This window comes from Thamnophis elegans, chromosome 2, assembly GCF_009769535.1.
Source record: "Thamnophis elegans isolate rThaEle1 chromosome 2, rThaEle1.pri, whole genome shotgun sequence".
In the NCBI taxonomy this organism is placed as follows: Eukaryota; Metazoa; Chordata; class Lepidosauria; order Squamata; family Colubridae; genus Thamnophis; species Thamnophis elegans.
The window spans coordinates 115,022,230-115,049,961 of NC_045542.1; the positions used below are offsets into that span (position 1 = coordinate 115,022,230).

Below are 27,732 nucleotides of genomic sequence, written 5' to 3' on the forward strand. Positions count from 1 at the left end.
AGTTTGGAACTAAATCTAAGGACTCTTAAATAATGGTACAAAATTTCATTCAGAGGCAATTCTCTACAAAAGGCCTACATGTTAATCTTACTCAAAATGAATATTCAGTGAAAGCAATAGTTATGAAATCTCTGTGTTATGAATGTACATACGTACATATAATTTTGGACACAGAAGAACAGGTTTAACATTCTTGGAACAAATCCTCCAAGTCCTATTTCACATACGTTATAAAATGCTTGTTTGAACAAAAAAGTTATATACATTAGCAATAATTTATTGCCTGTGAAAAATGGCTCATTGTGTGAACTTAAAGAGTACAGACAGATGTGATTTGCATAACCTCTTTCAAGAACTGTAAGTTAAATTAGTATAAAGTAATAATGAAATACTTAAAAGTTTTACAACACTGGAAGAGAAAGTAATTTAATGCAAATTAATGTTCTTTCAGTAGCTATGCAGCAGACATAATTTGGAATAACTGTTAGTCCAGTCCAACATGAGAAAACTACATCTATAGTCTTTCCTTTTGGATCAACTGCATATGCATGAATCTGCATAGAATCTGGGGATTGTTTAATCCAAAAGAGTACCTGTACTTACATGATGTGCAAATTATTTCTGTTAATGAACACTAGTATTTTTCTGTTACTTTCCTGTTGCATATGATTTTTTTCCCCTGAAGTTGGCAATTTACTGCGTTTTATGGCCGAAAGTGACTGTCATTTTGGATTTTCAGAAACCAGTGTATAACCTAAGAGACTACAGCGACAAAGTCTGGTTTCCATTCATCCACAATCGTTAGTTGAGTAGGATCTGTGTGATGCAATACAGTACGGCAGAGGGGGAAGAAAGTAACATGGCAGCAAGAGCATGCTCACTTGTCACCCTTACAGTTAATGTGTCATGTGAATTCACATAAAACATTAGGCCGCCTTTGAGGAACCTCTTTACATTACGAAATGTCAGAAGGGACCACTAACTTATACATTTCACATAAGGAAACAATTTTTCCCCAATATAGTAGCCCATTTGGTGTGTAATGATTTCTGTAGCCTGATGTGTGTATATTCTCAAAAGTATTTTAATGTATATTTACATACTTATTTGATATGTGTGGTATTTTACATAGGACATGTAGAATGAGTATGAAGGCTGTGTGACTGCTTCTTTTATATCAACTTTGGCTCATTTTAATAATATCTAGAGATGGGAGGTAAGGACTGTTTCAAAAGTTTCCCCAAGAAAGTGATTAGTGGTGTTTGAAGTAAAGAGAGGCAGCTGATCATTGCATATAGCTTTCTAATTACTTACACTTTGAAAATGGATGCTAATACTACAGTTTAATTTTAACTGCAGTACTACAGTAAGGCCTACTGCTGTAAAGGTCTAATTAAAAAGGCCTTTAGTGAGAAATACCCACTGAAATCTATAAAAATTGAGGAGAGGTAAACTAATAATAGTGTGTTTATAGGTTTCTAAAAAAGAAAGATATTTTAAGAAAAAAGCATTTAATTATGTTATGGTTTTAGCTAATTAACTTCTAGAATTAGTTATATGATCAAAGAAGTAATGTACTGTATGCACCAACAATTAGCTTGATTCAGGTGTCACAAAGCAGATGTGACTAAAAGCATATATTTCCCTTTTTTCCTTGACCTCTTTTCCCCACCATGAACTCTCCTCACCCCCACATTAATTAATAACATAATTTGCTAGAGAATCTAAGCCAGATAAACTGGGACTGCTGGAATCAAGTGCCTTCCAAATTGCAGACTAAAACCAGGATCTGAAGGGGTTTCAACCTCAGTTCAGATCTCTCATTGCTTATAATTTGAACAGGATATTTTTTCTGACTACAATTAATGGAGGCTCTCAAAAGATAAGTAGAAGAGTGGGAGGCCTGTACAAAGTCACAAGGTGCTCCCGTCACAAGGTGCTCCCAAATACCGAACCATAGCTTGGCAAACGGAACTGTGATGTCTGAGAAAAGCTGTCAAGATTAGGCAGCAATTTGAGATTTTATTAGGAGATAAAATAAGAAAATACCCACTGGAGAATATAAGCTATCATCTTGAAGTGGGCAGTGTTCCAAACCAGCAGGAATATTGCTTCCCCTGAGTGGAATAAATTGGGCAGAGCACCACCAGCTGAAGCAGCTCTGCAACGCCAGCATTGCACATCCAATTCTAAAATACATTAAGATTCAATAAGAGCACTTAATTTTACACATAATTGACACTATCTTCCTTCTGTATTCAAGTTGAGTGTTAAAGTCTGCTTTAAAAGGCTTTTTAAAAGCATTCATGTGTTTCCATAACAAGATATTTTTCATGATTGCAGTTCTCCAAGTCTCCTCTTTAAGCCTTTGAAATGTGTGATATGATAAATATGGCGGTATTCACTAGTCACACAGAACCAGTTTTGGTCAAAATACCCTGTAAATCTTCCGGCTGTGCAAGTATAATTGAATCAATGTGCTTCTTTAACTTTTCGATAGTTCCAGGTTTCACAGGCAAGTTTTCTCCATCGGTCTATAATTATAAAAATGCAAATTAAAATATTTTATTATGTTATCACTGCTACATCTAATATCTATCTTATCTATTTCTAAAGTTCAGTAGTAAAATAAAAGATCAAAGGCTCAACATTTCTAATATTTCAAATAAATATGAATATGTCAAATGAATGTTGGTATAAAAGTATAAAAGCAAAGAAGGGTCTTTTTCTCATCTGTGGTAGACATGTGATCAAGCAAAAAAAATTGGAATATGATTTATATTTTAATACAGAAAAATTTGAAAATGGAGATAAAAATGAAATCAGAACTTAATAGAAAAAGAACTGGAGAAAAAAATTGGAACTTTGCTCCCATATACCGTTGGCATAAGTTGACAGCAGAAAGACTATTGTATGCACAAAAAAAATGGAAGGACACTTCGATTCCTACCATGGAAGAATGGTTGCAGAAGTTGAAATGGCAAAACTGACTATTTTGATTAAAGTAAATAACATACCGTATTTTTTGGACTATAAGACGCATCGGAGTAGAAGACGCATCAAGATTTTGAAGAGGCAATTTTTTTAAAAAAGCTTTTGCACTCTGCAGACGTCCCAAAAAACGGCCCATCTTTCAGAAAAAGGGCATGAATAGCCTTTAGGGGGCTTGTAGAGTGCTGGGGGGGGGGAGGGTTTTGAGCAAAAAATGGTCCGTTTTTTGCAAAAATGGGCCCATTTTTTGTAAAAAAAAGAGGGGGGCATGCATAGTTTTTAGGCGGTTTATAGAGTGTTCCTGGGGGTTAGGGGGGCAAAAGTGAGCAAAAAACGGACCGTATTTCACTCATTTCTGCCCTCCCCAGGCTCCAGGAGCACTCTGGAAGCCTCCTAAAAGCTATGCACAGCCATTTTGGTGAAGGGGACAGGGTTTCAGGAGGCAAAAAATGCTGTATTCAGTGTATAAGATGCACCCAGATTCTTAGCCTCTTTTTTGACGGAAAAAGGTGTCTTATACTTCGAAAAATATAGTAAGTACTTTTGTTTCCACATGGAGACCACTTCTGAACTTCATGTTCTATGTGGAAAAGAATGAAACTCTGACTTTGGGTTTAACATATTAGACCGATAGATCTTTATAGAAATGGCTTGTTTTGATGTTAATTCCTTATTTTACTTAAGAGAGGGTCAGAAGTCAATGCTTCTTCCCCATATCTTTCCTCACTTCTCTTCCCCCTTTCCCCTCACTGCTCTTCTGTTTACTTTTGTATTTTATAATATTCTATAACTCAATAAAAATGCTTATATAAAAAAGATTTCTAATATTTCAATTCGGAAAGATATTTGTCTGAAAGTGGAGTGCTACTGTCAGTCGCTATATGGAGAACTTTATTCAAATATTTGGACTGATGATATCGGGTACCTTTTACTAATTCATTTTGACAGATTTTCAATGTTTTCCACTTCATGGAAGTAAACTTAGTTTTACATTAAATGGAAAATAGATTTTCCCTTCAACTGCATTTGACCAGCAGATGGTGCTGTGAACAAATATATTATTCCGATAAGCACTTTTTTAAAAAAAATGCATCAATACACATTTGGTAGTAATGAAAATAAAAAGTGCTACACTTTTATACACTGCAAGGAGGACAGGCAATGTCTGGGGAATGTTAAAATGGGATGTTAAAATGCACCCAGCTAACGCCTCCTTCTCTAGCTGAATTTTGTTTTAATTAATAATATTTGTTTTAAAAAATGGGAAGCTGCCATGCTGCACATTAACAAGAAACCTCCTGGTAAAATGGGTAAATGGGGTTTTTTTGAGCTCAAAATTTCATCAACGTCCATTGGTCTAAAAACAGTTGCCTATTTCTCCATCTAAGGAATTAGAGCAACTTGTATGTTTATGTGAAATAGCATTACACATGTTCAACAAAGATGCCAGGAAGAAAAACTATCGACAGGGGAGTAACAATGCTGGTTAGAAGGAATTGGGAACCTTGGTTATGGGTCATCAAAAGTCCTTCGCATTATCCTTTCACGGATGGGAGAATGGACAGATATACAATATGGTTTCCTTGAATCATTCTAACAATTTATGTGTCAACTGGAATAATTAAAAAGGCGGACAGCATACAAACATTTGCAAAGGCATAACAATTTTTTTGCAAATAATCTACATACCAATTTAGTTTTTAATTTTAAGACTAGATCCACTGTTTCCACTTCAGTATGTTTCTGACTCCAGAAAAGCAGGTCCTAGAAAAAGAAAAAATGTGCCTGAAAATTAATTACATCCATAAATATTACATCAAACAAGATACAAGAAAAGCAAATCAATTCTAAAACAACTAAATTATTAATGATTTTAATACTACTCCTTATACCAAGATTCTACAATGTAATTTAAAATCAGTGGCGGGAAACTATCTTCAGCATTTTGTTATTTCAATTTCTTCAACACTTATTTCAATTTGATATGCACATTTTTCAACTGGACTTTCAAGTAGTGTATAAACACTGTTTTGCACTTTTACAATGGATAGATGAGAAAAATCTTGATGTAAAGCCACTGATCTAACCTCATTACACAATGCTTCCAAATGCAGTGCCTCCAGCTTCCGTGTCATTTCTTTCCGCCGTGTCCGAAACCAACCATCAAAATTGTAAGATTTCAGAAAATGCCTATAAGACAAAGGGAAAATTTGTTTCACTACAGAAATATTCTGCAATCAAAGCAAAATATCTATTTATTTAATTTCCAAATGAAATGTATCCAATGTGAACATAAGATATATTTTTGAATTGCTTACATTTGTATGCTGACAAAGAACCCTCTTGTAATACGTGTCTATTATATCTCAGAACAATGACTAGTAATTAGTGTTAGGGTTAGTGACAAATATTGGTTTGTTACTTCTATATAAACTGCCAGAGGAAGAATGGACTGATTCTTATGAACTTCAGCGTTATATTGCTTTGAAGACATACTGTAACATTTTGAATGTGGAAGAAATTTCCAAAGAACTATCCCACAGACCAAAATACTATGAATTGAAGATGTTTCAAGAATGAATGATATATAGATGCAGATGCACTGTTTAACGTACTATTGGGAAACCCATTTTTAAATAGCAGATGAGTCATGAATTTCCTATCTCTCCTTCATCTACATACTCCATTCCCAAACTATAAAACAGTTAAAGCTTGTCTTATAAGGGGCTGAATAATTGATTTAGCTAGCAACTGGAAAGAATGGCCCATTATGTTTTGCGCTGGTATACTCTTAGAATGATTAGTTAGGAAGCATCAAAACACATTCAAATACCTTAGTAATAATAGCCTCCAAAACACATTTTGACATTAGCAAAAAAGATTTTTTAAAAATATGCATTTCATAAGCAAGAAAGGACAACTGTAATGAGATGGTTCCATTGTGTGTAGGACACTGCTTCATTCTCCTGCAATCTTATTCATACTTATATTTAATTCTTGTTTTAAATATGTTTTAACTGCTTTATTATACACTGCCCAGAGTCATTTTTGTGAGATATATGGCTATATACATTTGATAAACAAAATTTAATGTAACTGTACACGGCCTACTAGAACACAATGAGCATCCTGCTAAGGCTTTTTTTAGTATAACAAAATTACCTGTACAATCCTATCCAGTCCCCCTTTAACCGAGAGGTAAGCTGAGGCCCCGTTTTCTCAAGCGTTTTCATAAACTCCTCTTTGCTGAATGGCTTCAACTGTGGAGGACTCTATGAGAAGACACAACTATAAGCTAACAGGGCATGGATTGTGAGTGCATATAGAATAAATTCTTAGCTTCTAAAAATATTCTCACCTTCCAAGGGGATATGCTTTTTTGTAGAGGCATTAAACTTGCTACGTATCGTTCCTGAACAAAAACAAGATGTAAAAATAAGATACTGTACAGAAAGGCAGGTATTAAGCAACTCTAAAATTGTGTTTTATTTGATTCAAAAAAGTGACTAGAAGAGCTGTTTTGAAAGAAAAAGCGTAAAATTGGCATCATGCTAATTGTAGCATCTATTCTATGAAAGACCAAATTTTGAAGTGCGGCCTTGCACAATAGTACATGTCTAAGTACAAGATTTAGTACTTTTTATTCTGAAAAAACTCTTAGAATTTTGAAATCCTAAAATGAACTATGACATAGACATAGTACAAAATAAGAAAAAATAGCTGTGTTTAAAGTTGTCTTAGAAGCACAAGTAAGATCCAAAAGAACTTATTGATAAATATGTTTTTAATTCAGATTTGGATTCCTTTAAAACAAGGTTTCTCAACCTTGGCCACTTTAAACTGTGTGGACTTCAACTCCCAGAATTCCCCAGCTAGCCATGCTGTTTGGGGAATGCTGGGAGTTGATGTCCACACAGCTTAAAGCGGCCAAGGTTGAGAAACCCTGCTTTAAAAGAATGTGGAAACAACTAAAAAGAAACTTTCGTTAGAACTTACCATAATCATTGACTGCATCCCGGACTATGATTTATTTATTATCAAACAAGTTTTGTACAATTATTTCTTTTTTTAGAAAGAAAGTCTACTGTTCAAACTGTCTTCATTCTAGTTCTACAAATAAATTATGAAAAATACAGCACCCACTGAGAAACAAATAGGTTTCTCATTTATATCCACTTACTAGGGGAATAATGAAGCTTTGAGTCAATTCCAAGAAATAACGACGAAGGATTATGTTTTGGGCTTCTGCAGGACGCTTCTGTTGTACTCCCTGAAAAACAAGCAATTATGCTCACTGCAGATACACTCAACTGAAATGAATAAGCAACTGTTAACGTACAATGTTCATATTCATAATATTATACAATATAATGGGGGGAGAGAATGTATGCCAGAATTTCTGACAAATTATTTAAAGCCACAAATTAAACCATGCTATAAATCTTTAACATAAGATAAGGATAAAATGGGGCCCACTGAGGTTCAAGACTCATAACATCCAACTCTTGCCTTGTGTGTAACACAACAATAGAGCGCAAATTTGTGAATAATGGAAAACACTGTGATGCTGATATTGTTGAGGGTCAAATTCCCATAGAAATAATCTGTTGGGGATTGCAAGGTAGATGAACCTGAAATGAGCAATGGGTAGGACCAGAATACAGACAAGATTGATGACACCTTCTTTGACATTATTTTTAAAAAAACTTTCTGCACACTCTTCTCTCTCAGCCAAGTAGCCAGTCACAGGGAAGGGACAGTTAAAATGTTTTAATTATAGGTATCTTGCAGCAGGTGGACCGAGGTGAAAATTAGTTGAAAGGTTGTTGCAGCTTTAAGGCCACAACTCAGTCCTTGAGTACCTCACCAGCATATAAATACCAAACAAGACAACAATTCAAATAACAAAGGGACATGGCCATCTTCTGTTCTGTACAAAGTCAGAAGTTCACAGGAGGGCAGTGCCTAATCAGGGAATATGTGAAAATAGAACATTTTTGTTCAAAAAAAAAAAGGGAGAAAACAAAGTAGATAAGCATTGTCTCTGTCCAGTATCAATTACTGCTAATACTTCATGTTTGAAACAGTACCTTTTGTAATTGTTTTATGATTTCTTCATCTTTGTTTAAGTATGATTTGTATGATGTATAAACACCTAGGAAGGAAAAACACTAATTTTATATCTGGAATTGTCCCACATGACTCCAAATTGGAAATTTATAATGTAAAAAAAATGTATTACCTGGTTTGGAATCCAAGGTTTTTAAATTCTTCAGTTTTTTTACTTTAACCTGCTTTGGAACTTCACCTGCCAGATCGCATAAAAAGGGAATCTTTTAATGTTCCAGGATGCTCATTTTCTTAAAAGTAATCTTTCCATTTTAGGTAATGCTGACATAAATATGGCGATCTGATTCCAGGACCCACAAGCGGGGAGAAGGGAATACAAAAGATAATACCTACTTCCAACTTTTTTAATGATTAGGTTGCTGAAAATCTTCCCTGATAAAATCTCTGTGCACAGATGTTAACCATCCAGCTCCCAAGATAATTAAAAAAAAGAGCCCTGACTTGGGGTGGAAGGAAGACCTGAAGGGACTCACTATTTGGTAGATCTTTTGAGAGGGCCAACCATGTTAGCCTCCATCAGCTCTCACACTATGGTTAAACAGGAAAGATGGTGATAACCACCAGCATGATCAAACTTTGTACATGCAACATATCAGTTGGATTTAACCACTGTTATCCACACCACCTTGACAAGGAAGCATGCTTTATATTGCGCTGCCCTTGAAAAATAGCAAGAAACTGCAGTTGATACAAAATGCAGTGGCCCACGCAAAGTACAGCTGCCGTGTGTGTACCACACTTATTTTATCAACATTTAACCCAGTGGTGGGTTTCAAAATTTTTTAGAATCTATTCTGTAGGTGTGGCCTGTTTTGTGGGAGTGGCTCCGCGGTCATGTGACCGGGTGGGAATGTCTTGGCAGTCGTGTGACTGAGTGGGAATGGCCAACTTGGAAAATGTGGTGAAATTCACTTAACAACGCCCTTGCTTAGCAACCAAAATTTTGGGCTCAATTGTGGTCATAAGGACTATCTCTGCCTTCCTCTGCACAGCAGCCTTGTCCTAGTAAACTTCTTCTCCTTTCTGGCAATTTTCCTTTCTGTTAGAGGCACCAAAATAATCCAGATGATATAAGGTTTCCTGCTGGGGCAGGGGGTTGGACTAGATGACCTCCAAGATCCCTTCCAGCACTAGATTGCTGTGCTGTTTCAAAGCACTTTCTAAAGCCCTGTCTAGTGCCAGGGTTAACAGTCTGTCCTTCCTCTCCCTTCTCTTTCTCTCTCTCTCTCTCTCCCTTCCTTCCTCTTTCTTCTTTTCTCTATCTTTCTTTCTTTCTTTATCTCTTTCTTTCTTTCCTCTCTCTCTCTCTCACATTTTAGAAATCACATCTAAAGGACCTCTAGAAATCTTGTTCAAAACTGATTGTACTCCGTGACAAAAGCTCTAGCTCAGATTCGTTAACTTGACTATAAATGATCCATTTAGATAATTTAGTTTTTTTTTTTAAGAATGTGGAAATGAGCAAAATAATATAGTAGAGAAATAAAGGAAGGAAGAAATAAGGAAGGAAGAAGGTTGGAAGGATGGAAAGAAAAGAAAGGTGTTCAGTTCTTAATATCTGAATGTATCTTCTTAATAAACATACTAGTAATAATGTATTAGAATATTTCCTTTCTCCCAATCCTCCCTAAAAATTATTTGGGGTCACATGCAATTCTTCCTTCTTCCACCCCCCTCTACTCTCCTTCCTTCCATCTCATTTCTAGCTCCTTTGTTTCCTTCCCTCCTTCCTCTTTAATGGGGGGGTGGGGTGGCTGGATTTTGGGTTCTGACGCTCAGTTCCCCTAAAAATCCACCGCTGGCACAAACCCACTTCTTCCTTCCCAATCTGCTGGGTGTCAAAGCCCCAGCGATTCTCCTGTTAATTTGATCAAAGCAGCAGGGAAAGGGGGAGGGGGAAGGAAGTGAGTGGAAAGTGGATGGACCCAGGCGCTTCTGCGCACACCTTTGGAGACAAATAATTGAATTTGAATTTATTATATTTCTATGCCGCCCTTTTCCCTGAAGGGGACTCAGGGCGGCTCACAACCCAAGTCAATGGGGGGGGTGTACAAATAAGGAAAAGAAAAAACACGAACAAAACAATACCACAATTTAAAAATTGGGAAGGGATTCACTCCAGAAGCTTATCAAATCTCCACACCACCTCCCAAATAGGCATGTGTGCATGCACACATTCTCCTCCTCTCTCCCCTCTCTCCCGTTCTCTTATACTGGATTGACTCCGAAATTCTTAAAATCTCCCCACCACTTCCTGAATAGGCATGTGTGCATGCACACATTCTCCTCCCTCTCTCCTTTTCTCTTATACTGGATTGACTGTTCCGATCGGCACTTGAATCAGCTGTAGCCGCTTGACAGGGTAATTACTGGCCGGGCCACGAGGTGATTGATTTTGTATCAATATCTCCCTGAGGCTTTTCTTTCGGCTGGCAGAAGGAGAGCGAAGCCGCTTCGGCCACTCTCTTCCAGAAGCCCCGCTGGGATCAAAAAGGTGCCCTTTTGGCCGGGAAGAGATCAGCTGCGGATGTGGAACCATGTGTAAGCTGAGCAGAAGAATGGCCCTTCCCCACTCCAGACCAACTTGTGTAAGGCAAGACAGGCAGGCGGGTGGGTGTGTGACTCTGCCTAAGAAAACGTAGAAGGTGCAGAATCAGCTCTGCCAGAAGGCAAAAAGGCTTGGAGCTCCCTCTGTGCATCCACCAGCCAAAACCTCCCAGAAGGCTTCTGCTGGCAGGAGAGTGGGGGTGGGGGGAGCAGGCCAGGGGAGTGACAGTTCCGTTACGGGGGCCCTGGAAGCCCCGCTACGGGAAGGCATGCTAAATTCTTTCAACCGGTACGGGTGTACCAGACAGAAACAGCTGAAACCCACCTCTGATTTAACCACAACAGAAGAATGTAGGTTTAACTTTCTGTACATCTCAAAACAAATCGCCAATCAATTTAAACACTTTACCTGAGACCTTGATATCTCCTATTCGAATGATGTGTGGCCAATGCTGCAGCGTTTTAGCAAAAAATGGATTTGTCACTCCTAATATGACAGAAGGCCTGTAATACACAAGGTGCTTAAATGAGACCAGTGAGAGATGGAAACTTGCTAAGCCCCAGAGGGGAAGGCATAAATAGAAAATATGCAGCATATTTTATATTAAGTTCAGATCCAGTGTAGCCCTTTCCCAAACAAAAGGGCTCATTTTGTATATTCATATTAAAGAATTTCAGTTCAGTGCCAATGACAGAAGCTGTTGTTCACATAAAGGACTGTAATTTTGCAAATTCCTCTCCAGCTTGCTGTGCTTCCCACATGCTATTTTTAAAGCCAATCTGGGAGTTATGAACAGAGTTGGAGGGGGAAAAAAACTATTTCCCAGTTTCTCTTAATGAGACATGTTCATGTTTATAGATCACCCATAAAGGGGGTCTGCCAGAGATTTACTCCTCAAAACAGTGACAGCTTCCTGAGCCAATTTTGTTAGCTGAAATTTGAACAGAAATGGGAGAAGGGAAGAGTTGGTAGCAAGTGCTGGAGGGTGAAAGCCCTTGTAAACATAAATAGTGGATAAACACATTGTCCAAAGCCATGATTTGCTTGATCAGACTCTGTCAAATCCAATACAATGGTTTGAACTCACACTACACACCAAGCCATAACAGTTTATAAACCACACTGGATTGGGATTCGGAAGGCACAGATATATGAACGCCCCTTTCCTTTGCTGAAAGTGCACAAGCAACACACAAGAAAACAAAGGAACCCCAGCCCTTTCCTTTATTCCCTAGCCCCTGAACTGAAAAGAATGTGTGTCCTTTTCTGCCTCTGATCCTCAACAGAATTGACAGATTCGTATTGTTTATTATTACCCAACTTAGTTCTGCTCTTTTCTTTCTGGGGACATTATGGTTCACAGCTTAAGCAAATGCTGTCCCCATTAAAGCTGAGGAGTACAACAGATCCCCAGAGAACTAGCTGCCCTCACAAGATCTGGAAGATCCTATTTCCATGCTCAGACCCTTCCCTCGTGACTGAATCCCAAGTGAGAGCCTGCCACATCCCAGTACATTCCATGACCTAGATCAGATGCATGATGGTTTATTCTCAGCTGAAAAAGCTTGCTGGTTATTCACCTAGGTTTTGCATATCAAATTGTTTAGTTAACCATGCATATATATCTCTAGAAACTGATGCTAATATCAGACAAATGTAGCCATCATTATAAAATCCAAACAATTGTAAAGTAAAAGAGCAAATGAGATTGGAAATAAAAAGAAATGGGAATATTTTTTAAAATGTAGAAAATCTAAGTAAAATAATGCAAGCTAAAGTGATTTTTAACAAAGAACTACAATAAAAGCAACTAAACTTAACCTCTATCACGAGAAAAGGGAAAACCAATGTAGTAACTTATCGTACTTGAGAAAATCATTTACTTGGCTACATTTTCACCAATTTAATTTTAAATTGAAATAAAGATAAAGAAATTGAGATAAAGGAAATGCAGGTATCAACCTGCTGAATTGGCATTCGGTAAACCAGTAATATTGCATGATACCTTTAAGTGTTGATTCAACATGTAAGGAATGGTGGAGCCAGCCTCCCCACCCTCCATAAATTAGATTGGTGATGTAAGTTAAAAAACTGGTCTCCTTGCTTACAGCCAATCGCTTCTATCAACTCTATGGATGATTTCTTTCTTCTGAACTGCAGTTCTGAGAGTGGATGATTCCCGTTTACAAGAAAACTTCTGCATGCATTGAAGGCTCCTTGTGGTATACATCCATTTATTTTACCAACAGATTAGGAGATAGTTGGGGCTGGTCACTGCTCCTTGCATGTTGAATTAAAACACTAATGTAATATCTCAACAAAATCCCAGGAATCAAATTACTAATTATAAACCTGCTGCAATGTTTTTTCAATACCCAGAAAAAAGCACATTATCAATACAACAACTGGGAATAAATGCAAACCTATACTAATCTGGTGGAGGAGCAGGAAAGAATTAAAAATGAACATGAATAAGAGATTCAGTGTTAAGTTTATCAGACTCAAGAATCCTCCCATGTTTCTTAATAAATCAGGGCATTCTAGGGCAGCTTTTAAAACAAACATTACTTTAAGTTTTGATGAGCTTAACTTTAGTTTACTATAAACAGTTTAGACATGATTTCATCTCCCTCTCAATTTATCAAGAATTTCAACCAACAGTCCTAGTAAATTCACACACAAACAGAATAATCTTTTGAAAGTAACTATAGTGGAAAACTCCATAGATGTGACAACTGGAAATGCTGCCTAGACCACAAAGAAGTGTAGACCCCAAAACAAAATATTCAGAGAGATGTCAACTCGGTTTGAAATAACAGTGTATGCTAAGTCACAAGTTGCTTGATCTTTTACTTTTGTTTAATGGGGTCATCAACATTCCAAGCATTGCTTTGTTTCCATGAGGGTGGTAAGCACAACACAATTTAATTTCTAAAAAAAACTTGCTCAGAAATATGTTTTCCATATTTGGATATTTAATCATTCTGAATAATTTTTTTAAACAGTATTCTAGAGAAAATTTACTAAATAAGCAACAGTTTTTCTTTTTTCCAATTCTCAATTGAAATTCAATTAATTATGGATAGTTGAACTGAATAATACATTCCTCCATTAAAACTTCCTCTTTAAAGGTTCCTAATCTTTTCAATCAATATTCCACCACCAAACTCAGTGAGATACTTTTGAGTAGAAAGGCAAAAGGTCCTTTGTCAAGCCAAAATTATATCAGAAAAATTACTCTAACAAACAAGCTGTATATGTATAACATAACCATACATTTACTTACGGGGTCTGTGTACGAGTGGTATAGTCTTTGAATTCACTGTCATGTATTGTAAAATAAGGTCTAAAATCACTGTAGTACTTCAAAGGCGAGATACAACTGTGAAATGAACATATAGGAGATAAAATATTCAATTTATTACATATTTGCTAGCTAATCTCAATAAAATTTTCCAAGTTGTAGCAATTTTCTACTGACTTTCAACACATATTTTCCTGAACAGCTAAAGCAATTTTACAAGAGTTTGTCAAATGTTTTGAATTTAAAACACCTCATTTCAAATTTGAAATAACTAAGATTCAAAACATTTTGCACACTACTCTTATTAACAGTAAACAGGATCAGCCATTTAGTGCTGGAAACAATTACTGAGGGAGTGTCCAGTTTTCTTTTGCTGGATATATTCAAACAGACATTGAACAACCATCAGTCAAGGATCTTTTAATGTGGCTTCTTGCACTAACAGGATGTTGGATTTGACTATCTAAATAGTTTTTCAAATCCTAGTTTCCAAGTCAAAATCTGCACATAGAACAAAACAGTTCTATATGTAGAAAAACTAAATTTAACAAGTTGGAAGGAATTCCAAGGTTTGCAAGAAACAAGAACAAAAACAAAAAGGGTAGCTCTCTTAAGAGAAAGTTCAAGGCGGGCTGAACATAATATAGCAGAGTAACAGAATAACAGAGTTGGAAGGGACCTTGGAGGTCTTCTAGTCCAACCCTCTTCTCAAGCAGGAAACCCTATACCAGTCATGGCTAACCTTTTTGCTGTTGCGTGCCCACACCCATAATCCAATGCACAGGTTTCCCCCCCCTCCGTGCATGCGCATGCGCCGACGCACGGCCAATTTAGAGCCTAGCAGGCTCCCTGAAGCCTCTTGGGACCAGAAATGAGGCACGGGAGGGCGCACTACACCCCTGTGCATGAACAAGTGACACTCCCTTTCCCCCTGTGCATGCATGCCTGCATATCTCCTGCATGAGCCCCACGCCCCGCAAATGCACAGCAGAGACCTGACAATCAGCTGGCCGGCAGAAGGCAAGCATACATGCATGGTGGAGCTGAGTTGGAGCAACAGCTCCCGTGTCTGCAGAGAGGGCTCCGTGTGCCACCTGTGGCACGTGTGCCATAGGTTTGCCATCACGGCCCTATACCATTTCAGACAAATGGTTGACCAATCTCTTCTTAAACACCTCCAGTGTTGGAGCACCAAAACATCTGGGTGGCAAGTCATTGTTTTAACTGCCAGGAAATTTCTCCTTAGTTCTAGGTTGCTTCTCTCCTTGATTAGTTTCCAACCATTGCTTCTTGTCCTGCTTTCAGGTTCTTTTGGAGAATAGAAAAAGCAACCAGTTTTATGGCTTATGAAATCCGATCCAAGTTTTTCTTTTCTTTTTTTTAAAAAATAAATTGTATTAATTTTTTATTAATTACATTTCTTAGTACTTAATAAACATCGTGTTGTCTGGATAGTTTTTTTTCTTTTTTAATGAAAAGTTAAAGGCTTTTATCCCGCTACAACCTTTCCATTCTGTGATTCCCTCCAAGAGCCCCATCCTATAGCTTTTTAAAATACTCCATATGTTTACCTCACAAGCGCCAAGACAGTTTCTGAAGATTCTGATGGTGATTGTGCCATGACAACTAATGGTTCCCCTAACAACACTAGTTCCCACAGCATCTGGATGTGAAAGAACACCGGCAAGAAACATCTGAAACAGATTTACAAAAGTAAATATTTTTCCCCTTGCCCTACTTGTATAAGAGACAGCAGAACCAAAATTTGCAGTTGAAATATAACTTAGCTTGCACACTCAAAACTCTTAAGGAAGAATAATTATTAAAACTTCTTGGAAAACATAGAAGTAGAAAAGCTCTGCAGATAAAGTATGAATTGAACTGTATGGTTCAAACCATAGTTACCAGGTTCCTACTTTTAACCAGCTATCAGGACAAGATCAGAGCTGCCTTCACTCATATTGCAGCATTCACAATGGGAGATCACACAGAATGTTAAATTCTCAAGAAATGACTTTCTGACTTCTTTTACTGCAAAAAGAAGTCACTTTCCAAAATACAGTATAACCATTTGCATAAAGAGAGCAAAGAAAACGTACAACAGGAATTGCTTTCCTAATTAGTGGATAGAGTTCCTCTCTAACCTCTCTAAACCCACCTGTAGGCTCATTTTACACAAAAAGAAATTTGATCAAATTCAAGTAACAGTATGTTAAAGTTAATGATTATAATGTGCATCAACCAAGGATAGATAATTTTCTTGGACTGGAGTCAAGAACTTTAAGCAGATGCACAAATGGACATGGTACATGTCTGTCATCACCCCTCCCACCTCCTCCCAATTTTGTCCCCACCTCTACAACACATGGTGGAAAAGCTATAATCCCTACTAATCCAAAGAGTGGGTAAAACACGTATTTTCTCATTGCTATTAGAAGCAAGATTAAAGTTTATTTAATTTTAAAAGTTCTTCAGTGGTGATTGCAATGAAAATGTTGTCTCTCCACAGTTAAAAGAAAGGAAATAGCTATCTGTTTTTACTGCCAAATGGGCAGTGCTAGTAGAAGAGCCAAAAATGTAGGAAAATAACATTATGTGTGAGAGCACATAAACAGCTACACATGACACAAAGATGCATGTAACGTAAATTAAATACATGTGTTTCATAGGCTATCTTATCTCAGTGTCTCTTTGCCAATTAATCAATTCATGCTTTCATTTCCTGAAATACTTTGATATAATGTGCGAACTTCAAGTAATCAAATCAAGATCTTTTTCATTTTTACCTAAATAGATCTACTTCATAGACAGATGGCAAAGCAATGGAGATTTGTGAATCTGCCTAAAAAAGAAAAAAACTTTTGATCAGAATAACAAAATAAACAATTTTTAAATAATAAGCTGATCACATACATTTGTAAGAATGTCTTCACTAGATTCCTTACTTTTTTATTTCTCTACTTGTACACAATCTCAGTTACAAAATTACTCTGGGCAGTTTACACTATAGAATTCAAACAACTAATAAACATAACAAAAGGATCAGCTCAAAAACAGAATAATGCATGGCACATAGAAGAAAAAGGTCAACTAAACAAACTTAGTTCCAACAAGCATCAGGGAGCCAATCACTACATCTATCCCAGGGTTTGTTGAAAGAACCAGGTTTTTATGGCTTTAAGCCAGTGTTTCTCAACCTTGGCAACTTTAAGATATCTGGACTTCAACTCCCAGAATTCCCCAGCCAGCGGATGCTGGCTGGGGAATTCTGGGAGTTGAAGTCCGGACATCTTCAAGTTGCCAAGGTTGAGAAACACTGCTTTAAGCCATAAGAAGCCAAAAAGTCAGACCCACGCAGACCTCAGAGGAATGCTGTTGCTCAGCATCTACTGAGATGATGTATCTCCAGAGTCCCACAAGATGAAGTGCTTTACAGCTGGGACCTGGAGTGTACCAACTCATCCAGAACTTACCATCTGGACAGAAATAACAGTAGAAAGACTGGCCTATTGGTAAATAGTGAATGGTTACAAGCTTCAAATAGAATACATAGAGTCCAAATAGTAGGTGATGATAGGGTGATTGAGTAAAAAGGCTTTTCAGGAATGGACAAAACTTGCACACAAGATGGCCATGGCTACTACAAGTCTCTAACACATATCTGCTTCTGAACAACTAGATTTATTCCACTTCAATCTTTTCTTTAATGAATACACTACGGCACCCTTCCCCAGCTGCATGCTAAAAAAATTCTGAGTTGAAGTTTACAGATCAGAAAGGTGCCAAAGCGAAGCCAACATTAAAGCTGCTAGAAAAGCTCCTTTGCGGAATTTTATGCTTATTATCCTCTCCTTAACTCAGCTTTCAAGTACAGTTTTCACCCAGATACGATACACATCTGAGATGGGCAAATAAATCTCATCTTGCTGCAGTGAAAGATGGACAAGAAAAATGGGTGGAACTTTTACAGTGAGAGATCCAAACTGAAACTAAGGAATTTCCCAATTGTGAGACCTGTTAAGCGATCAAATAGCCTGCCTCTTGAAGTTGCGGGTGCCCCCATCATTGGAGGTTTTCAAGAATATATCGGACAGCCCTTTATTCAGAATATGAGGATTTCTGCAATGGGCAAAAGTTTCGACTACAATACCTCCCATCTCCTTGATTCCATGAAAAGAAGGTTTGGGAGCCTCTTATAGCCATTTGAATCCTGCAATACCCCGATCAGAAGCTTAATTTAAGTCCTATTAATAAACTATCCTCATTAAATAATCAATACATACATTGATATACTTTGTCACATTGTTTTCATTTTCTTTAAAAAAGCTACCTTTCACTGCCCTATCCTGCATCTATAGGTTATCTTGATCCCTTAAGAGCCAAGGTGGCGCAGTGGTTAAATGCAGCACTGCAGGCTACTGCTAGATCAGCAGTTCAGCGGTTCAAATCTCACCGGCTCAGGGTTGACTCAGCCTTCCATCCTTCCGAGGTGGGTAAAATGAGGACCCAGATTGTTGGGGGCAATATGCTGACTCTCTGTAAACCGCTTAGAGAGGACTGAAAGCCCTATGAAGCGGTATATAAGTCTACTGCTATTGCTATTGCTATTGTTTTGATTAAGTCTGGTTCAATCCTTTCTTGCTCCTTGGTGCTGTAGCAGAAAATACAGGTTGCTGCTACGCTCCAGCCACACTTCCTGGTTTCTGCTGCTTCCACCCAAGGTCTCTCCATATATTTTCTTGACTTTCCTTGACTCCCCTGAACTCAATTATGCTTTGCTGCCTTCTCCTACTAGGGGCAGCTGCTGCTCTGCTTATTTTCTGCAGATATGGCTGGCTGTTGTCTCTGACGGACTGCAGCTGCACTTCAATCAGCATAGCCTTCAAGGTCGCCTCCTGGATCCCCTATATCTTATCATTTCAATAGAAGTGGGGAGAGTGTAAAGGGAAAATTAACCAATTGTCCTTGTTTTTCTAGCTTAATCATCTAAGACTTCAACTTTTTCTGCTGTGGCCTCCAGGGAATTTATCCCACTTGAGCTCCTCCTGGCATCATGCAATTGGACTCAAGTCTTCTGCAGTAAGATGTGTCTCGAATTTCCTCTTCAGCCTCCCACTCTCCACTTCCCCAAACATAGGCTTTCACAAGCTGCTGGCTGCCACAGCATCTTTGGGGTTGTTTCTTGTATTTTTATTTTTGTCTCTTTTCATCCTCTTTAACTTTTTCTTTTTTCCATTTTCTAATACTTTGAAATTCAGCCCTATCTCTCCTGCCAGTCCAGCAAGTTCCCTTTCTGAAACTGCATAACTTTAAAAGAGAATGTTTCTCTTCTCTAAGCCCTTCTATCAGAGCAGAAGAGAGGAAAGGAAACAAGAGTTTTCACCTCCACCCCCATCCTCTTACAGTATTATCTGTTTAACCAGAATCTCCTCCTCTATTAATTGGGCTTAGAAGCAGCTCTGTTCACCTTGTAGGTAACAGAATTGCAGGATTAGGAATCGTTCTAAAGGCATCACAATATTTTTCTCACTCCTTTCAGGCAAAAGAGATCAGGAAAACAATGTGTAGCAGGCTGAAGAAATAGGAGGGCCTGCCACATTTTTTCTCTCTTACAAGGCAGGAAGTTGATTTTAAAGGGATGGGCTGAAAATAAATGACATCAGCAAGATGTATAAAAGTGAAAGTATTCTCTAGAACAGTGCTGTCAAACTCCCTGCCCACAGGCCAGATCTGTCACTCTCTGGCCATGCCCACACCCAGTTTAGCAAAGGGGGGGGGAGTCCCGATATGTCATGTGATGCTGCCATGATGATGGGAGTTTGACACCCCTGCTCTAGAATGATAAAATCCCTTCAATATTTATCTAGATTCTATGACATGGCTTTTAAAATATGAAATGTTTGCAGAGTAGGATCCACTCACAGGAGGAGTTCTTAATAGCCAACTTTTGCCTCCTTTGTTTTCCTTTGAAGCTGAATAACTTATGTTTGCCAAATCTGAAATGCTTCCTTCCTTCAGCTCCCAAGACTCATTGTTGACAAAGAAACTCGTTTTAGAAAATATTATAATATTAAGTTGCATTATCTCATTTATCTCCACCCAAAAAGATAAGTTTTCTTTTTCTGTTATAGTTTTCCTAGCTTGCTTTAAAAAATATACTCCAGAATTCCCAACTAAAATACTAGGAAATGAAGCGTTTGAAGTTAGATCTTTGTATTGAGGGAATATTATTTTGCTAGTGAACTACCTGATGTGTCAACTGTAACACTTGAGTAGTTCCAGGCGTGTCGTGACAGGTAGGAATCCGCACCTTAGGAAAAAAATTATATGCATTCTTCATTCACTGCAAATGTTAACTTTAATTAGCTTTAAGATTTGAGATATTGTTCAAGAAAGCAATATTTTGCTAGATTTACCCGTGAAAATATACTGCTCTAAACAGTTCCTTCTGCTTGTGTGTGTGTGTGCATGAGGGTGTCAGAGGTGGGTTCCTACTAGTTCAGACCAGTTCGGCCAAGTAGATAGTAACTCGTCCTGCCACGCACGCAAACCGGTTCTTTCGGCGGCAGCATCATCTTGATTTTCAGTTCTGCACATGTGCAGAATAATCTTCATTGCAAAAGTTACTTTTTTCCCCTTTTCTAACGATGTATGCATGTGCAGACCTTTTTAGGTGCAAATTTTTTTGTGTGCTGAACTGGTAGTAATGCCGGCAGCAACCCACCCCTGGTGTGTGTGTGAGAGTCTATTAAAAATCAAAGTCTAGCTGTACCAATTGAAATAGCTGTCTAAGTTGTTGAAGAGGGGTAAATGTTCTACTTAAGTAAATTCATCAAAGACTCACACAAAGATCAACTAAATAACCACTGCAGAGTTCATTAAGAAATGACAAGCAGTAATTAATTAAATTTAATGCTCAATTAAAAGGCCTCATACATCCTACAGAGCAGGGGTGGTATTCAGCAGGTTCTGACCAGTTCTGGAGAACTGGTAGCGAAAATTTTGAGTAGTTCAGAGAACCAGTAAATACCACCTCTGACTGGCCCCGCCGCCAACTATTCTTTGCCTCCCGAGTCCCAGCTGATCGGGACGGAATGGGGATTTTGCAGTAACCTTCCCCTGGAATGGAGATTTTATAGTATCCGTCCCCTGCCACGCCCACCAAGCATGCCACGCCCACCAAGCATGCCACGCCCACCAAGCCATGCCCACAGAATCAGTAGTAAAAAAAATTGAATCCCACCACTGCTCCAGAGGCAAACAAATGCACCTTTTTAAATTACAGGTCTAAATTGAAAACAATATTTAGAAACACTGTTCCTTTAGGATTTTACCTATACCAAGTTCTCCTTTAGGCACTCTTTTCCTCTCTTACTTGTGCAAGTATGAAATAAATATACATTTAGATGACTAAGACTTTATTTTAAAAAAGATGATGCTTTATACCTAATAAACATATTACATACAAAAACAGATATTGTTGGCTGAATTCAAGCAACAAAGAAAAATGGAATAAATTTAAAATTACCTTAATCACAATGCCCATAATGGGCAAATAGAGTGTTTTCCCTGGGACTGGCAGTGGCCATCGATCAATATCACTACAAGCTAAAGCAAAGGAGAAGTAATCATATTTGTAGACTTTATTAACAGTGCTCCCTAACATTTGTGAATAAAAAGATTTATCTACTGAATTAAATTTATTCAGGTTCATCAGATGATCTGGATCAGATGACAAACCGGCAACAGCATCCTCACTAATATGTCAGAGGTAGCAATTTTGAAGTCAAAGTCAGTGTTCTTCCACTAATATTCACAAATTATACACTGGTGAAAAGTTGTAATTAATGTCACATTTTTTGAAAATATACAATATCACCAAACCATCAATATTACCAACCTGCTTCCAAGAAAGGTTCATTTTTCTCAAAATATTCAGGTGCAATTTGTTCAAGAACAGTGTTAAATAAGTGGATATAAGGCAACTTGCTAATCAGAACTAAAGACTGTAAGAGAAGCAAAATAATTCATAATTAGTTTTTCCAAAACCACTATAATTTATATTAAGTATTATATTAGTTCATCACTAAATTCAGTTATTTTTTCTTGTAGGAAGCCAAAAGGAAATGTCAGAAATTGTGGTTCTGACTGTGGACCACTGTGGTTCACTCAGCTTGTGTAGTCACAAGCTGAGTGATCGGATCATAATTATGTGACTCTGGATACGCTACAATGGCTGAAATTCTGAGGATTGGTCATAAGTCTCCCTCATTCAGTGCCATCGTAACTTTGAACAGTTGCTGAATGAATGGACATGCCTGAGGACTACCTGTATGTATTTACTTTTGAGGGGGGGGGGGCTGTATATTCACAAGTTGATTTTATAAGCTAATTGGACCAACATTTTCCAGTGTGATTTAGGTGGGAATATTAAAATAAGATGATCTCACAAGAGTTTAACTATTTTTTAAAACAAATACATTTTAAAATATTCTTTATTTAATTTGGGGAACCATGGATTGCAGCCACTTCAGCTAATGTCCATGCATTTTTTGATAGTACGTTTCATATATGAAAATAATGATAAATGTAGAACAGGACAATGGGTTAGGTAAGGCAATTGGTTTGTTGTGTTTTTGAATGCCTTTGAGTCAGTATCCTTACAGTTCTTCTGGCAATATTTCAGAACTGTTTTGCTCTTGCCCGTTTCTCAGAGTTGAGAGAGGTGGACAGGCCCAAGATCACCCAGATGACTTTCTGTCTAAGCAGGACTAGAACTCCAAGTCTCCAAGTTTCTAGTCTAATTCTTTACACCAAAAAGTTATCACTTGTTTTGCTTAAGGATATTTAATTTCATTGGCTATGACCCAAATATATATTGCAGATAGCACGGTGATTTAAGTATTCTGGATTTTCAGATTGGCCAAGGTAATGTGTTTATAATTGAGGAGTGAATATTCACGCCTCAATCTTAAACATATTATAGGCAATATTTTCCACTGATTTAAATGGAGCTTATTTTTTTGTCTTGAATATATTTAGAAGACAACCATGAACAATTCAGCTAAAACTAAATTACCTTCTGAAAATAACCACGTTTTAACGTCTTGTCTTGTACTTGTCTAAAATACACATATCCAGAAAAATATGCAGGATCCCTCTGTAAAGAAAAAGAAAACATCCCAAAACACAGAATCTGAGTAATGCTATATACTTAGCAGGTGTTCTTTAAGAAACTTTAATTAAAATCACAGGAGGATTATTCAGGATATTTACATTTTCAGACATGAGGTCACTGGAAACATTTTATCACACACATCTAGCTCATGTCTATGAAAATTAAGAATCTACAGGAGCTAACATTCCCTACACAAGTAGCCTTTACAGGTAGTCCTTGACTTATGACCATAATGAAGCCTTCCCATTACAGTCATAATTCACGACAGTCATAAACCAGGTCACTTTTTTCAGTAGTCATTAAGCAAATTGCCATAGTCATTAAATGAATCCGTGGTATTTAAGCGAATGCTGTGGTCATTAAACTCATTGTTGGCTACAGGGAATTTTTACTGAAAACTGGAAGTAAACACCAGCTTGGGGCAAAACTAAATTGTAAATTGTAGTCACAGACCCATGAGACACTGCAAATGGCCAAAAATGCAGGCCAGTTGTCAAGTGCCAAAAAGGGTCTAGGAACTTTGGAACTGGATTATAATATCTTTAGAGGAGATCCATTATAAATCTGAACAGTTGTTAAGAAACTGGTTAAAAATTAAGAGGTACTTTTATTTTATATACTTTGTTTCTCAACATTTTTGATATTTACAGAAGACAAACAAGTACTGTTACATAGATTATCTACAATCTGTGACATTATTATGTCACTTATGATAAGTTTCCATGAAGGAAAAGCAATGCTTCTTTCCCCCCTCCCAATTTAGTTTGCACTATAGGCATTTTTGAACCACAAGTCTTTATAACTTTTACATAATTGTAAATTACATAATTGTATGTAATGTTGGAGATACAGTACTGCACTAAAATGTTAACGTGTAGCTATGAAATAGTAAACAGAAGTGTTTTGAACTTTTATCCATTACAATTTGCCAGCCCATGAAGGGCTTGGGTATGTCCTGAGATCAACTAGAGATCAATAATTCCCAGAATCCTCAGAAAAATTCAGGAAGGATTCCCTGAAATCTAAAACAGCTGAATATAACAGCATTATAATAAACCCCCCTCAAAAAAAACCCCCTCCAATTGTATACACAAATAAAGCTGTTTTAATTAGTAGTATTTCAGCAGAAAGGATAATTAATATGTTCATTATTAAAAGTTTTGAAAGTTATTGGCCACATGATGCAGGACAATGCAGCATGTCTTATTAGGAACAAAACTTAACAATTCTACCATTAAATACCATCACAATAATTAGAATTCAAAAGACACTATCATGCCTGGACAAGATAAAACATCCTACTTTCCCAACCTTCAAGTAAATTGGTAGATCTCTGTCCAACTGATCCAGCAAACAGTGCCACGAAAGCTTTCTGCTAGAAGACTGCCGAAACCTAAAACAAAATTGTGTGTTTCCAAGGCAACCTAAACCAAAAAGGAAAGAGGAGAAAAACAGCAAAGGACTATACTGAGATGATAATATTTTTTAAAAGGGTATATGTAACTAGCAAGTGCTTTTAACAAATATTATTAATTTTTTGTTTAAATGCTCCTTAAATGCCAAACACAGTTCTAGGTAACTCCATGCATAGAAATCAAACCTACAGTGTTTACGTTCAAGAAAGGCTCAGGAAGCAGACAGTGGTATTTTCTCCTAGACGACTTTCTACTTGACAAAGTCCAAGTATGATGCCGTCCTCTCTTGTTGAATGTAACACAAATACTATGGTTGCTGCAGACTGTACCTCTTTTTCTCTGCCAATAAGGAGTGTCTACAGATTACAGTAAAAGAAAGTCTAGTGTAATCAAACCTTTGCCTGTTTTTAGGTGCAACCCACATTAAAAAAACACACTCTGTGGATAGCCCTGCTATCAAGAGAATACAAGTTTGCACCTTCAGGCTGGCTTTCTATAGAGTTCCCTTTTTTGCCCTGTTGGAGTTACTTAGCTTCTAAAGAAGACCCAAGTAAACTGGCAGAAAGAGAGCAAATGCCAGTAATCAGTGCTGCTACTCTAATACTGACTGTTTTTTCCCATTGTCCTGCCTACTACTGATGTGGTGCTATATGACTGCTCATCTCCTTCTGCCTAGATGACTTAACAAGAACCTGTAACAGCAACCAAATTTGAGTTGCCAATTAAAATCATTGCAGATTCAAGCTTTACATCAAAATATTTCAGGGTAGCACTTTGTAGGAAGCACCATTTTAACTTTAATGTGATTTCAACTTCATTTCAAATCAGATGAAACTGGAAATCCATATACACTTCCCCAGATGGAAATGTCAAAAAATACCAAGGTATTTTCTAAAAACTTCAAGAAAAATGAATATATTCCACCCAAATGCTCGTGGTGTAAATTCATACTTAACAAGATTCACACTACAAAAGGTTTACACAACTGATGGCTACACAGATTTCAGTATTTAAGAATCACCTATTTGTGTAAAATTCTAATCATATAAATTAAAAAACATAAGCTAATAACAGGCCTTTTCTCTTTCTTTAGCCTCAACCTGATCCCCACAAAATACATTTCACTAAAACTGTTAATAAAAGAAACCTTAAGATATTGAGATGGGTGGCATCTAAACTTAATAAACAAATTTGATTCATAATAGAAATAATCATTTTAAAAATTTCACAAGGCGGAAATAATTTAAATTATCTTCATAAATACCTATAAGGTAAGATGAGAAGCCAGTGGGGAGTTATATAATTTGATGAAATATTCTTGAAACTTCATTAAATAATTGTCATTCAAATTGACCCTTATCCAACATATTTGAGCAACCAATTTTAATCCAAAAATCAAATTCAATCAAAACTATTTCTGGTAAATGGACTACATGAAAAAATATCTCTCAAATACCAGTAAGTAATTGCAACATAGCCTGACCAAGGCAGAATACTTGCATAGGAATATTCATACAAAATAATTAATTCTTACATTCTTACTTTGAAACATTTTGTGATGGAACATTTTTACATACTTGGGGAGTCCAAGCCAAGCCAAACCCTCTCAAGCATATTCTAGGCTTTTTCCTTAGAGATTCTACTATTGTTTTCACAATAATGGTAATAAAGATTATTTTTATTTTTGAAAAATTAAAAATAGCCTAAAAATATTTACCAAATTGCTGGCAAAAATAGAAACCCTGTAATCTATATTCCAGGAAAACATCTAAAGCTTTTGTTACAACTGGCAAGTATTTTACATTTATTTAAAAACATTTTAATACATTCAGTAATTTATAAACAGATTTATTTAAGTAACCTCATGCTTAGGTCCCAAGTTAAACTACTGCTCTAGGCTAGGGATTAATCTGAATCCTTTTGAATATTGCAAAATATTCTTAGCTGCTGGTATCCAGTTAACTATGATTATGCCAAAAGGACACAGGTACCTGTTCTGATGACTCACAGCAGTTAAGTGATTACAAACATGTAATTTGTTTCTTCCCATTTGTTTCCCATGGATGCCCACATTCTTATCATTTGTAACGTTATGTGTTGCCCTCAAAACAGTATAATCATCTTAAGATTGTTCAAGCAGCCAGGCAAACACTATGTACTTTGAATATATATAAAATTTCTAAAATGAAAATTAAGAGGTTTATCAAACAAAATATTGAATAATCTCAGAGTTAAAATCTGTAATCAGTTAGAGCCATCAGCTACAATTCCTCATGTAAAATTCCAGGTTCAACCACTCCAAATACTTCAAGATTTTTTTTTCCACGTGCGCTACACGCATGCAATTTTAAGTTATTGCTAAGTGATTTTTAATCATTACAGTATCTGCAAAACTCTTACCCTCAGTGCAAACTGAAATTATTTTATGGAATGGATATAAAAAGTTTCCAGTACTATACTGTGTACATTATTTAGGAGCAAATCTCACAGATTCCAATGGGACTTGCTTCTAAATAGGTACACACAGGATTTTACATGCAATCTTTGTGTCTAGGACATTTGCAGTGCATGTATTGGAGGGGAGGTATCAATGAAATCAAAATGACAGGTGCAAAAGTGCAGTTGAAGCCCCATCCTTTTTGATCCTTTTGACATTAATGAAATACATTAAGAAGTGGTAAGGCTTTGATTGTCACATTGTCCCCACCATTTTGATATTATTGACCCTCTTCTGGATGCTTCTTTTTGCAACTCTGCATTGGTACGGTTGGGTTTACACTCAATGTTAAAATACAATTTGGTTAGCCACAATTACTGACTAGATTAAAGCTGGCTGGATTGGTACAACATGCTACATTATAGTTTACTACCTAAATTGCTTCTCATAATATGCAATATTACAAAAAATCAAATAGCTTTATGGCTTAGTACAATGTATGTCTTAAGCCTATCGTGAATATTAGTAGGACTTTGTGAAGCATTGAGAGGAAGTTTCTGGAGCAAGCAAAATATTTGTCAAAATTTCCTGCTGGGAGTATTGAGGCTGCCACATTTCTTAGAAGTTCAACATTTCCAGGTCTTCAGGGAAGACACATGCATGTGCAGAAGGCATTTCTGCTGGAAAAGGCTTCCAAGCTATGACCCTGAACTTTTAAGAAATGCAGCC

General features: G+C 37.0%; 1 protein-coding gene across 1 annotated transcript in view; it reads right to left on the reverse strand.

The window, feature by feature from the left end:
- Positions 1-679: 679 nt before the first annotated feature.
- Positions 680-27,732, reverse strand: part of DENND6A (DENN domain containing 6A) — a 30,841-nt gene continuing 3,788 nt past the window's right edge. The window contains exons 4-20 of the mRNA XM_032210091.1: positions 24,463-24,575; positions 23,053-23,133; positions 21,874-21,979; positions 21,502-21,581; positions 20,221-20,283; positions 16,760-16,815; positions 15,545-15,667; positions 13,956-14,051; positions 11,078-11,172; positions 8,234-8,299; positions 8,082-8,146; positions 7,172-7,261; positions 6,350-6,403; positions 6,154-6,263; positions 5,079-5,181; positions 4,681-4,755; positions 680-2,534 (exon numbers count right to left, since the gene is read on the reverse strand). Coding sequence (XP_032065982.1) covers positions 2,409-2,534; positions 4,681-4,755; positions 5,079-5,181; positions 6,154-6,263; positions 6,350-6,403; positions 7,172-7,261; positions 8,082-8,146; positions 8,234-8,299; positions 11,078-11,172; positions 13,956-14,051; positions 15,545-15,667; positions 16,760-16,815; positions 20,221-20,283; positions 21,502-21,581; positions 21,874-21,979; positions 23,053-23,133; positions 24,463-24,575 — 1,502 coding nt within the window. The 3' untranslated portion in view covers positions 680-2,408. The remainder of the gene's footprint in view (positions 2,535-4,680; positions 4,756-5,078; positions 5,182-6,153; positions 6,264-6,349; positions 6,404-7,171; positions 7,262-8,081; positions 8,147-8,233; positions 8,300-11,077; positions 11,173-13,955; positions 14,052-15,544; positions 15,668-16,759; positions 16,816-20,220; positions 20,284-21,501; positions 21,582-21,873; positions 21,980-23,052; positions 23,134-24,462; positions 24,576-27,732) is intronic.